Raw genomic sequence first — 13,448 nt, forward strand, 5'->3', positions numbered from 1 at the left:
CTCTAGAGCGCTTCCATCAAACAGTTGTTTCTTTGCCGCTCAGATGAGGGTAAGCGCCAACAACAGGTTTCATTGATCACAGTTTTTTTTCTAATACCTTATCACACCTCATTGAGCACTATATAGATGTTAGAGATGCTCAACACATCAAGCAACGCTTTTACTGTGTTTTCCCTGATAAGAGAGAACAGCTGGAGAAAGCGATACAACACATGCTAGACAACAGAACAGAAAACTCCAAATCCATCTGGATATCTCTCAGTTTACTAGTTTAAAAAAAAAATCCACATTTAGACAGATTTCAGAAAGCTAAACACTGTTACAAAAGCAGATGTGTTTCCGTTGCCATTCATGGACAATTGCATTGACCACGTTGGTTTAGCCAAATTTGTGAGTAAATTTAAGGATGCTGGCAGGTCCCTCTGTTTCCTAGAGCCGAGCCGCTCTAATAACATTAACCAGTCTCACTTCCTACAAGGTGATGCCTTTTGGTTTGCGCGTAATATCCCAGCAACATTCCAGTGGCTTATGAACCATGTGGTGACTATTCTCTCTGATTGTACTGCGTAACTTGATATGGTCATATGATTAACGGAAAAACATCTGCAGGCAGCACGTGTATTGACTGTGAATTTGGCCAAATGTGAGTTTTCTATTGCTACAGTTACCGGTCTGGGATAAGTTGTTTGTCTAGTGGTAGCAAACGTCCTCAAAGACAGAACTTAGCATGATGGGGTATTGCAGAAGCTTTTTAAAAGCTTCTCTGCAGCAGTTGCAAATCGCATTGACCCTCAATGACCTCTTGAGTTCAAAAGTTAAGGTTTTTGAAAATGTCAAAGCTCTCTTGCATTCCTCACCTATACTGGCAGCTGATATGACATGTTTTTGACTTTTTTTTTTCCTTTTCAATATGTTTCAGTTGAAATATTTGATTCTGAGATGTGTATCTTGGATCTGTCAGAGTGTATACTGACTGTAATCCCCTTACTTTTTGTGTTCCCTCCAGCCCTGCTGTACTTGTGATTCTGTGATTAATTTTCCCAAATTGATACACATGTCAAGGCCACATGTGAATTTTTAAAGGCTGGAACACAGAACTCCCAGCTGTGTAAGAAAGTGTTTCCAACATCTCTTATTTTCTTCTGCTAATGAAGTTTAAGGCAGCCCCTACAATCAAAATGTAAAACACCTGGATGATGTAGGAAACACAGTAAACAAACAAGCAAATAAATAAATGAATGCTTTATTTACTGGATAAAAAGGTGGAGTTCTAGATTATCAAAAATACCTGAATTTCATTCATCACAGCTAAAGCATAAACTTCTTGGAGGCTGTGTTAGAACAGTTAACCACACAACCAGCCATATTGTGGCATGTGGGAACAGTTTGTTGTAATCTCCTGCCTTGGAACACAGTTTGTTGTTGAGTTTAAGGGAATTGTGTTTACTGTGCCTGTTATAGTTATGCAGCTGTTATAGTTGTGTTACTGCCAACACTACAGTGCTCTTTTATGGTTTGCAAGTGTTGTTGAAAAGAGATGTTGCACCATCGGTGAAGCTTTTGCAGGGTTAATGACCACCTTGGAACTGCAGTGTTAAAGTGCACATGAAACACTTTATGTATTAAGGCTAATTTACAACACGGAGCAACTCTAAAAAAGAATGCAGCTTAAATCTAGCTTCAGTGTTAACTCTATGATGATTTTTTTAGAGTAGGGTTCTATGGTATAAATTAGCATTAACACATGAACTGCTTAATGCCACCTTAAATGCAGGGGTTATCGTGACACCTGAAGCTCGGGTGTTTCTGTGAGTTCTTACCTTAGTAACTCCTAACCTCACCACAATATTCTTAGTCTGAACATTCATGCCCCAAATGCTCCAGAGGACATGAAAACTACAAACATGGCAGAAAAGTCTAAATCTGTCACCCCAAATTGTAGCTGTGACACTTACTGCTGTGTCTAGACACCTGCCAATCAAAACAGCCATGTCCCTAACAATATCATTGATGTGGAGGGTTAGAAAAGCCAGCCAGCCTATGACGGGGGAAAATTAGACTTAAACTGTTTTCATAGAAGTGTGTAAAATATGCCTTTTAAAGCTATAAATGTAGACATTTTAACATAGGAGTCTATAGGCACTGATTCGGTTTTGCTGTTAGCTTCAGGTGGTCTTTATAGGAATTGCAGTTTTCTGGCATTTCCTCAATACCTTTATTTTTCAGCTGGTTTCGGAGGCTGTTGCTTAACTGGGAGGGTGTAGGGGGATTGGTAATATTCAAAATATCAATTTCAAGCAATCAGAGTTTTATGAAAAACACTGAAAAATGTTCACAGGTCAAATTAGTTTACAACTGTGGACAGCAATGGACTTATTTTTCAATATGTGCGAGTCAACCTCGGTTAAACAAAATCTGCACAAACGGAAAGGGAGAAGGGGTTTGATGTATAAAAACAAAAGCTGGACAAAAGCTGGCAATTTTGAAAAACAAAACAAAACAAAAAAAACAACCCCAGAGTGTGTATTGTGCTAAAATGCATTCTGGAGAAAATAAATGATACATTGCCATGACTTAATAACTCTTCTCTGTGGAAATTCCAGAGAATTCTGAGAAGACTTGAAGGGGAAAAAATGAAAATTTGTCTCACCGTGCTGACTGACCTGCTGTTATGTATTTTTTTCAACCTACAATCTTTGTTTAGATTGGCAAAGGTTATCTTCTGAGGAAATCTCACAAACATTATCAGATGATGACAACATATTTCCCCAAACGTTTTATCTGCTGGAACATGTTTTTCTCAGCCAATTGGCTTACAACCCTGTTTAAAAGATGATTAGATGAAGCTGCCATGGTCTCTGTTACCTGCTCAACTTCTTTGTTATATATATGCTGCCTGAAGCTGTATTAATTTTTCTCTCTTTTTTAAATGTTTTTGAAACTTTTTAAATACGATAGCTCGTAGTGCACTCGGTAACCTGCTGTTGTTTTCCAGTAAACTATGCTGATCATTGCAAAATCACTACAGCACTTTACTATTCGTTCAGCCTACTTGACATAGGGTGTGTAATGAATCACTGAAGAAGTATAGTAGTTCCTCTGTTTGTGTGTATGTGTGTGCGTGCGCGTGTGTGTGTGTTTTTGTAGCAGGCGCTCACTATTGGTCTTAGCTAAGCTCTCTCTCTCCCTCTCTCCCTCTCTCTCTCTCCCTCTCCAGGGGAGGGTCACGTCACACCCACTACCAGACTGTCAAACACAACGAGGACTACAAATAGGGCAGAGAGCAACAGAGACACACATAAAATTCCTCTCTCAGCTGAAGACTGCCTGAATACACAGTTTGGTCAACAAGCACAGAAATAGTCATGGCTCAAGGTAAGTTGTATGGTGCCTCCTTACTAATTTTATGGTGATGTTATCTTTTGCACGAAGAGGTCTTTAATACGTAGAATTTGATAGAAATAGTTAAGACCTTACTCAGTATAAAAAAAAAATCAATATTGTTACATGTGTTGTTTTGAGTCATTCATTCGAGTCAGCATGGGTGTTCATTATTATCCCACTATGTCTATGTTAATGTGACTGTGATGTTTAGTTACAGAGTTTTGTAGAGAAGTGCATGTTTAGGAGGTGAAACTTTCACTCTTAACCTGCAGGCACGGTGCCAAAGATTTCCACTGCTGTCTGAAGTCATCACTATTCACTTCAGCACCGTACTGCTGTATATAGCGATGTCACATTTTCATCAAGGATCTGAAGATCTAAAAAAATGTTTCACCTTTATATTTGAGAAGATGATTGCCTTCTAAGGTCCCTAACACTTAATAATAGCAGCTGAGAGCAGCTGGTGCTTCCATTACTTAACCAGTGTTATCTTTATAGGCTCACAGAGGACCAAGAAAGAATTCGGATGGTGCTGCTAAGAAATTCATAACTCCACAAACAGCACGTCAATTTTCCTTATGAGGCTCATAGTGGCCTCAGTGATGCTAACCATGATCCACACATCACGGGGGGGGGGGGCGACTGTGGCGTGTGGCTCATGGTTGGTAGACTGGAAGTGGAGAGTGGGTGTGTTCAGTATGTAAACGTTAGAAAAAGAGGGAGGGTCGAAGCTTAGGAATTTTGGCCCGTTCAGTTTAAAATGGAGTGCTGTCCTTATAATTTACGCAACCCTGCAGGATAAACTGCAACCCAGTGACATGCATTCAGTTTGTCTTCACACCACACATGCATACCATATGACATACCAAAGCTGCTCCGCTTTAAATGAAACATTATGTTCAATTACGGGAGCAAATCAAAATACTTGCCTTTTGTACTATCAATGTAGCCGCAACAAGCCTCCAGAGCCCTGCAGAGAGGATGATGTCAGTTCCCCACTGCACCATTAGCCTGTTGTCTCTAAAGGTTTAAGGTGACAGACATCCATGTGTTATTAATCTAAGTAATTGTTTTCACATTGTGTAAGCTGAGGGCATGTTTTATTGGACTTCCTTGTCTCCAGATGGCTCCTATATAACTTGACATAATAATTGTGCTTCAGTGCAATGCTTACATTTTTTTTTCAAATATGTGTTGATTGGTTTGGGATCATGAACAGACTAAACAGAAAAGCCCTCATTATGCTCTGACTACACTCTCCAGCTGTGTCAGAATACACTGCACTAACGTGTCTTCAGTTAAGACCGGACTAAGTTCAAGATCAGTAAAACATCAGAGCCATGCCAAATACTGAGGAATGAGCCCCTATGGATTTCATGTAAAACCGCAGGAACTTTTTCTAGTCGAGCCTTTGTTTACTTAAGTCTCTCCTAGCCTTGTGACTACCACCTCATGTCTGTTTCAAGCATTAAGTTTGCAAGGAATAATACATAGGGAGAGGCTAACATGACATGTCACAGTGCAGATGACCAGTGGTTACACAGCAGCAAGAGAATCTCTGAGTCATCATATAGGTGGGCCTTTAATCAAAGGGTGGGATTCTTTAAGTTACAAAGGACACTGGAGCGTGAAGGGAGTGACTGTCTGGGTTTAGCTTCTGGTAAATTAATACAGGAAGATCTGTCAGATAATATCATCCTTGAATGTTGGAAAAGACAGAGCATCCTACAGTCTGCAGTTTAATTTCAAAGTGAAGTCATCACAAGCAGAAGGAACAAACAAAGCAGTTGTTTTATGTTTTTTAGATTATGTGCCACATCCACAGCTGCGACACAGGAAATCCAGACCTTGTTAACTGCACTTTTTCAGTTAACTGATCATTTTTTAAAAAGTATTTGTTGGACACTTTTGATTTTATTAGAGTTCCCGATGTCCTACACAGCAAATAGGTTTCATAAAGCTTCCACTTTTTTGCGACATTGCATCATGTGCTCCATATGCATAGAGGTATATTTTTTCCTATCATTATAAGAAACAAGGCCATGACTAATGAACTTCACAAATCTAAATGATTATTCTGGACTAAAAATCCAACTTTTTAGGTCAGCATTGAGAGAAATTACTAGGTAAGAGATGTTTTTAGAAGTAAAAATTGTAAGTATGGATATGTCAGTATTGTTTAATATAAATAGCATTTACACTGTATAATTTCTGTCAGTAGTTGTGTAGTAGCCGTGTGTGTACTCAGCTAAATGTGCTGCAGACAGTGTTTGATTATTGTAAATATATTATATGCAGATACTCTTTTACTCTTTGTGTTTTTTTTCTTGATCTGCATTTTTATAAAGAATAATAGAAACTCTCATTACCAAATGGTTCTTTATAGACTATACTGAATATTTTAAATACTACTTAAATACTTTCTTTTTTTATTCACGTTTTTTTCCCTCCCTCTCTCCATTTTAGCTCTGGACATCGATCGCTGGAACTTGGAGTGCGAGTTCAACAACACTGACCATCGCACCGATCTCAATGGCATTGATCGTCTCATTGTGAGGAGAGGCCAGCCTTTCTCAATCAGCCTGTACCTTCGCTCTGGAAGCTACCAGCCAGGAGTCAGCTCACTTGATTTTGTTGCAGAAACAGGTACTGCTCCTGATTCTTGTATTATAATATTTATATCATATACATGTGTTCTTTTATGAAGTTTATATGGTCTGTATCAAAACAATTGGAAAATTGAATGAATAAAACTTTCCCTACACAATAGGAATAGGAAAAGCATTGTGTCCTCTTCATTCAGGAAGTTAGCAGCAACTTGAAACCATTTATTACCATGTGTTTATGCTGTCACTATTTTCATTGTTGCCTATTCAAGAATGAGAAGGGAAAGAAACAAAGTTTATGGAAAGGGAAGTCATGTTCCCGTCTTCAGCGATCAGCAATAGTGCAACACCCTTTTCACACTGGGCTCAGTTACAGTAGCTGAAAGATGTTTCCATTTCTATCCTCTATGACCTTAGTTGTTATTCTTTGCAGCCCTAGAAACTATATCTTAAATTTTTTGCAGTACAAACAGTGAAAGCTCTCTGTCTCTTGTCCTCTTCTAATATTTGGATAAGTCTCTTATGAAGAGCACGATAAGTCAACTTGTTGCAGACCATCGAATGAAACTCTTTAAACAGGAAATGTTGCTCGCCAAGAGGAAAGCGTGTGTATAATCACAGATAATGATATCAGCCTTTGAAAGTCGAATGTGCTTTAATGGATAAGAGCGGCACCGTTCACCCCCCCAGTGTGTGAGCCCAAAGCTTGCCCTTGCTTTAGCTGGCTGAGTGGGAGATGTCAAAGAGTTGGCTCTGTGGATTAAAGTGAACACAAATGATTTTAAATTCGTTTAACACAGCAGAATTTAGGAATGAATTACTAATCTATTATGATATCCACAAATCAGAAGACATACTGTAAGTTTACATTCCCTAGCTACGACTGTTTCACTAGGATCTCTGCCTCTTCTTTCAGACTCAGACTTCTAACTATATTTGGGGTTTCATGCAGGTCCTCAACCCTCTGAACAGTATGGCACCAGGGCCTCTTTTGGTCTGTCTGCCAGCATTGACACTTCCTGCTGGAGTGCTGCTGTCACCAGTCCACCCGGAGACATGGTGGCCCTGTCAATCTGCTCTGCACCAGATGCGCCTATAGGCCGCTACACCCTGACCCTGGGGCACTCTGCGAGGATCGAGTTCATCCTGCTCTTTAATCCCTGGTGTCCAGGTGGGTAAACAGAAGCTGTCGCACAAGGGGCTCTTGTTAAGACTCACTTTGATGATCCTGTTTATTGCAGGAACTTTTCAGTTGCACGAGTGAAGAGACCATTTAAGGGAACGGTTGCATAGTCAAACAACTATGTTGTGATTTTTAAGCAATAGTTCAGCCTTGAGCTGAATATTCCTTTGTTGGAATAGTTTTGAAGCACTGGATTGAAAGTGAATGAAAGAGAAAGATTGAAAAAGAGGATTATAGACAGAAGACAGCTGTAACATGTCAGCTACTTCACTTGTGTTTACTTTTGAGCTGAGCTAGCACTAACCTTTCCAGCAGCAGCCTGTAGTCTTTCCTTTGGTACATAATAGTATTTTACACTCTTGTGTTTTCAATAGGCAGTTTCCAATAGTTAAAGACCAGCAGTACATCATTTACACCCTAGTTAGGACATGTATTAAGGCATGTATTAATGTTTGTAATGTCTCTTGGCAACAGGTGATGCAGTATACATGGACAACAAGGAGAATTTGGCAGAGTATGTCTTAGCTCAGGATGGGATCATCTTTCGAGGAGCCTACAAACATCCCATACCTACTCCCTGGAATTTTGGACAGGTGCCAGCAACAACACTGACACAATCAGCCTGCCTACATTATCCACACAATCAGTTATATAAGTTCACACAGTGCCAGAGCGGTGAGGGAGTGAACCGCACTCATTCTGATAACAGAAAAATACATCTAGATCTGGATACATAAAGAGGGTGGACAGCATGATAAAGTAGTATTTTCTTTAGTAGGATCCTGAGAGCCAGAAGATAATGTTTTCCTATTCTGATTTTTTAAGCACTCCCTTTCTACAATTCAGTTTCCAGAGGACAGTTTCCCTTCTTCCCTTATTAGAGAAATTAGGATCATTTGTTACTTTGATGGACTGTCTAATCTTAAAGAGTCTCTCCTAACCTATTGAACTGGCTGTAACTGGGACCTGGTACATTCAGATGCTAGGGTATTCGGATCATGCCATGAACACAGATATTTCAGCCCAGTTTCAATAGAGTTGATTTCTAGTGAAAATACTCCTATTTCCCCGACTAGATATTGTAATGAAAAACTTCAGAGCCCTAACAAGCTTTTTTGCGCCTCGGACCGGTTTGTGTCCGACAATATATATTGTTGTGTTACAACAAAATAAAACCAGTGGAGGTACCAAAAAGAAGAAGATTTATTCATAACACAGGGGAAAAGACCCAGGGAAACTGAGTTAACAATAAAACTGATAAAAAAAAAAACAACCCAATAAAAACCCTGAAAATCATGTTTGTACTTGCTCGGCCAACTCCTTTGAGCTTTCACTTTACTGTTATAATATCAGCCTCTTTCACCTGGCAACTCATCCCCAGACAGCTATACGTCTGACTCCCCTTCTACAAATGAGAGCTGGAAGTCCTGCTGTGCACTACAAAGACACTGAATAAAAGTTTTGTTTTGAAAGTGCTAAAATTACTGTAAATTTCTGAGCTCTTGGTAAAATAAAGACAAGAATGTAATAATGAAGAACCAATTTTTAACAAAAGAATAATAATATCAGATCACTTAACCTCCCTTGTGGCAATAAAATGCAGCATCAATAGAAAGCCCAGGATGTCCTCTTTACACTGCAGTAGGCCTGAGATACAACACATATACTTTGGTTGATGTATAGGTCTCAAACTTGCATCCCTCACATAGGGCAAGAATGAATTGTTGAGTGTTAGGAGGTTAATGGATGGTGCGTTCCATCAGTTTTTCCATGACGTGACTCTTCAAAAGCTGGTATCTCTTCCTCTGAATTTTTACCTTCCTGCTTTAATGCCTGAATATCCTCCACATCATGCCCTGCCAGAAATCAGTCTGTTTCCCCTTTAAAATTCTGAGTGAAGTCCCTTTAGTCCTCTGCTTCCTGAAGTATGGACATAGGTTGAATTTGAAGGCAGTAAGCCCTGCTGTCCACTACAAAGTATACTTTAAATCACTGTAAATGTGATTTTTAGCAGCAGAAGCACAATATCTGCAAAAATAAAGGATAACCTCCCTTGTTATAAAATGTGGAAGCCTTAATGCCCGTCATTCTGAATGAAAACAGTATTGTATATGAATGATTGGGTATGCTCAAAGTTTTGACTTGCATTGTATTTCAGATTTGTTGTATTTATTTATTTTTATAAAGCATGTGCCTGCCATGACATGCCTAGTTTTGTTATTTTTCCGCTCACACTTAATCTGCAGTTATGTGTCTTATGTTGCGGTACAGTTTGAAAGTGGAATCCTGGATGTCTGTCTGAGGATTCTCGATATGAATCCTAAATATCTGAAAAATCCTGGCAAGGACTGCTCAGGGAGAAGAAATCCCATTTACGTGTCCAGAGTGCTGAGTGCTATGGTTTGTCCTTTTGACTTCTCGATATTCTTTCATTTTGAGAGAGTATTGTTTCTCTTTGTTAATTTTCATAGACACGTTTCTTTTGCCTGGCAGGTGAATTGCAATGATGACAAAGGGGTGTTGCTGGGAAAATGGACAGGTGACTATGAAGGAGGCGTCAGCCCCATGTTATGGAGGGGAAGTGTGGAAATCCTGCGCAACTGGGACACACAAGCCTGTCAGCCTGTTCGCTATGGACAGTGCTGGGTGTTTGCTGCAGTGGCCTGCTCAGGTAAGATAGCACAGAGCCAGGCTTGGTAGCCTATCTCTAAAAACCGCTTGCTTAGACTCAAGCAGACAAAACATTATATCCTACATATAAGCACATATTTATGATATGCATTTTGTTCATCTTTTAAATATGATAATACTTAAGTTATTGTTAAACCTTGTCAGTTTCCAGGGCCCTGGGCATCCCCTGCCGACTTGTAACCAACTATCTGTCTGCACATGACACCAACAGCAACCTGGTGATTGAACGCTATGTCAATGAAAATGGAGAACTCATTCAATCCAAAGAAATGATCTGGTGAGAACTCTTTTAAGTTGACTCACAAATGGTGGGACAGCTCACAGATTCAATTTAAATCACTGACTATCTTGAAATGAGAGAATCCACAGGCTATACTCAGCGTGAATCTGTTGTGTCATGGGGCAAGTGTGAAGACCTGAGTTACTTTGGTTAGGGCAGCTGGGTCTGGAGTAATGAAGAGGTGTGGCAAGGGTGGCCATAATGTTTTTGCATGTGATGCATGGTTGTAATACATATGACCATGCAGTATGTTTCTATTATGCTATCCATTTTATGGTATGCATTGTATCTACAGGAACTATCACTGCTGGGTAGAGAACTGGATGACTAGACCTGACCTTAAACCTGACTTTAATGGTTGGCAGGCCTATGACCCCACGCCTCAGGAGAAGAGTGAAGGTAAGAAAGACTGTCCATCTAAAGCATGTTGTTTTATCAAGTAACGTGCTCACTGTGTCTTTCCCCCCGTTTCCCTCAGGGGTGTACTGCTGTGGCCCCACCCCTGTCAGAGCCATTAAGGAAGGTGAGCTCACGTTCAAGTACGATGCCCCCTTTGTCTTTGCTGAGGTCAATGCTGATGTGATCACATTCATGAAGAAGAAGGATGGCAGCACATCGAAAGTTTCTTCCAATGCACTCGTTGGCCAAAAGATCAGCACCAAGAGTGTGGGCAGTGATGCCAGAGAGGACATCACTCATCTCTACAAATACCCTGAAGGTAGATCAAACTTTTAGCACTCCAGCTGAATCAAATAAGTTCTTTCTCTTTTGAAAAAAATAGATATTTACCCAAGATGTACTATTTAAACACTTGTTTGCAATGCAAAGAGGGATTTACCATGCACGCCTCATCCAACATGGTCTCACATGTTTGCATTCATTGCACTTTTGCCCAGTTTTTCACACACCGTAAGTGTGCGTGGAAATCATTCCCTCATACCTGTAGGTAAAACCAGGGTCACTTTCTAGCTACATTCCTGAATTGCTTATCAGTGTTTGCATTCCCCCTATTGTACATAAAGTCAACTCAGAACACCCTTAGGCTCATTTACTCCTACACACACTTTATCACTTTGGTTCAAATATACTGTAGAAATTGATTATACAGCATGGCAAGGCATATGGGCCGAGGCTTCTGTTATTTAAGCCATGATGTCGCTTCAATACTCACAGGATCTGCTGAAGAGCGGGAGGCTTTTAAGAAAGCTGACCATCAAAACAAGCTGCTCCAGCAGCAACAGAATCAAGGCCTGCACCTCAATATCAAGGTGACATCAGATATGAGGAAGGGCTGTGACTTTGATGTGTTTGCTGTGGTTACTAACAACACACAAAGTGAGAAGAAGTGCCGCCTGTTGTTTGGATCCTGCGCGCTGTCCTATAATGGGTTTATGGGAGGGAACTGCGGCTTCAAAGATCTACTCAATGTTGAGCTTTCCCCTGGAGGAGGTAAGTAAGCTCACCGCTGATAGAGAAGGTTAGTACAGACTTTTCTTTTCACTGTAAGTTTAAAATATAATGTCTACGTCCTTCCAGAGAGGAAAGTTCCACTAAGGCTGAACTACTCCAAATACGGTGGTCAGATCACTGAGGACAACCTAATCCGTCTGGCAGCTCTGCTGCTGGACTATACCACTGGAGATACAACACTGGCAGTGAGAAATGTTGTACTGGACAACCCTGAAATCAAAGTCAGGGTGAGTAGCAAGATATGTGACAAAATACAAACTTTTGGGGTCTTTAAAACCCAGAAGTGACCTGAACAAATATAACCAATGTCATGCATGATTGTTATGAGATAAGCAGCATTATGAGCTTCATCTGAGAGTGATCATAATTTTTGGCCTGTTTCTGAACAGATCCTGGGAGAACCAAAGGAGAATCGGAAGCTGGCTGCAGAGATCACCCTTCAAAACCCTCTGCCAGAGAGACTGGAGAACTGCTGCTTCAGCATCGAAGGGGCCAACCTGACAGGGGGAGGCATCATTACTGAGAGGTCATTAAGCCATTAAGATATTTGTCTTTTTTCAAGACAACCTTTTAAAAATTATTACTGTCTGTAATGGAAATGTTACTTCCCAATTTGAATTATGAGATTTGTGTCATATTGTTTCACGTTTTGCTGCCAAGTCTCCGTTCAGCACCCGAATGTCTGGCTGAATGTGCTGCTGTTTAGTCAGGACAGGAGGTCACTGGAGCAGGCAGGAGAGAAAATAAATTACCAAATGGATTCCTTATGATTGCTCAACAGAAGAAGATAGGAGGAGTATCTCCTCATTGAGTGTTTGAACAGTGTCCAATAATTTACTTTACATAAATCCAGCTTTGTGTTTCTGACTCCATGACTGATGAGCAATGTGCCTGCTATTTTTTTTTACCACGACTATGTTTAGCCAAACTCTTCAGAGCAATTCAAACACTTCAACTCCAACTGCACCATTGCCATAAATAGTCACAAGTATCATGGTTTGTTTGACAGCAGGAATTATTGAAATGTCTATGCAATCACAGGACTGTGATATAAACCTTCTGGTGTTGCCTCAAAAGTAATATTTAAACTTTTTTCCTGCAGGCTGGGACCAGTGGGACCTGGTGAAGATGCCAAGGTGAAAATCTACTTCACACCCACCCATTCTGGACTGAGAAAGCTGGTGGTTGACTTCGACAGTAACAAGCTGTGTCATGTCAAGGGCTACAGAAACGTGATTATTGGAAAATAAAGCCTTTCAATGTCCGTAATCCATTAAATGGAATTATTCTTACTCTTTTTTTCAGACCAGGCATTTAAAGATTAGACAATGAATCGAGTTTAGTGCCTTTCTGCTCCAGTGCTTTCTTACTGTCTCCTCTCTTGTTTATTAGGGATTACTATGTGGATATATACTTTAGTCTGAGCCCAATTTTTTTTTTACTGTGATTTATGAATGCTTTGTACTCACCGATGCCAGCCACAGTCTGATGATTTTAGGTATTATGTGTTATTTGACAAAATTAAAAATCTTGTTTGCCAGTCAGTAACAGCCTTTGTTTCCACGTGACTGAGAATGCAATGTGTAGGTTTTTGTTTGCGTATTATATGACAGTCAACACATTTGGACTAACTACAGCAAAGGCAATATGGAGGAGCTGTGTTTATGATGCTTTTTCTCTTGTTGTTTATATACAGTAAATATTTCCCTGGCTAATCACAGCCAATCCTGAATATTTTATTTTACTCATGGGATCCATTTCCACATGCACACTGTGACTCTGCAAATATTCCTTTTATGGTAGCATCTCTGTCCCTAGTAAACATGCTGGCATT

The 13,448-nt window shown here is 40.1% G+C and overlaps 1 protein-coding gene across 1 annotated transcript; it reads left to right on the forward strand.

The window, feature by feature from the left end:
* Nucleotides 1-3,233: 3,233 nt before the first annotated feature.
* Nucleotides 3,234-13,158, forward strand: tgm2b (transglutaminase 2b). Its single transcript, XM_085273529.1, has 13 exons — nt 3,234-3,375; nt 5,851-6,030; nt 6,943-7,161; nt 7,648-7,766; nt 9,445-9,573; nt 9,667-9,844; nt 10,009-10,141; nt 10,440-10,543; nt 10,623-10,862; nt 11,318-11,593; nt 11,681-11,841; nt 12,004-12,140; nt 12,717-13,158. Exons 1-13 carry the CDS (start codon nt 3,366-3,368, stop codon nt 12,862-12,864), a joined length of 2,034 nt encoding a protein of 677 aa, XP_085129655.1. The 5' UTR covers nt 3,234-3,365; the 3' UTR covers nt 12,865-13,158.
* The last annotated feature ends 290 nt before the right edge of the window (nt 13,159-13,448 follow it).

This window comes from Mchenga conophoros, linkage group LG5 (assembly GCF_057382185.1).
Source record: "Mchenga conophoros isolate Kocher_MC1m ecotype Shallow Benthic linkage group LG5, M_conophoros_male_GT1.1, whole genome shotgun sequence".
In the NCBI taxonomy this organism is placed as follows: Eukaryota; Metazoa; Chordata; class Actinopteri; order Cichliformes; family Cichlidae; genus Mchenga; species Mchenga conophoros.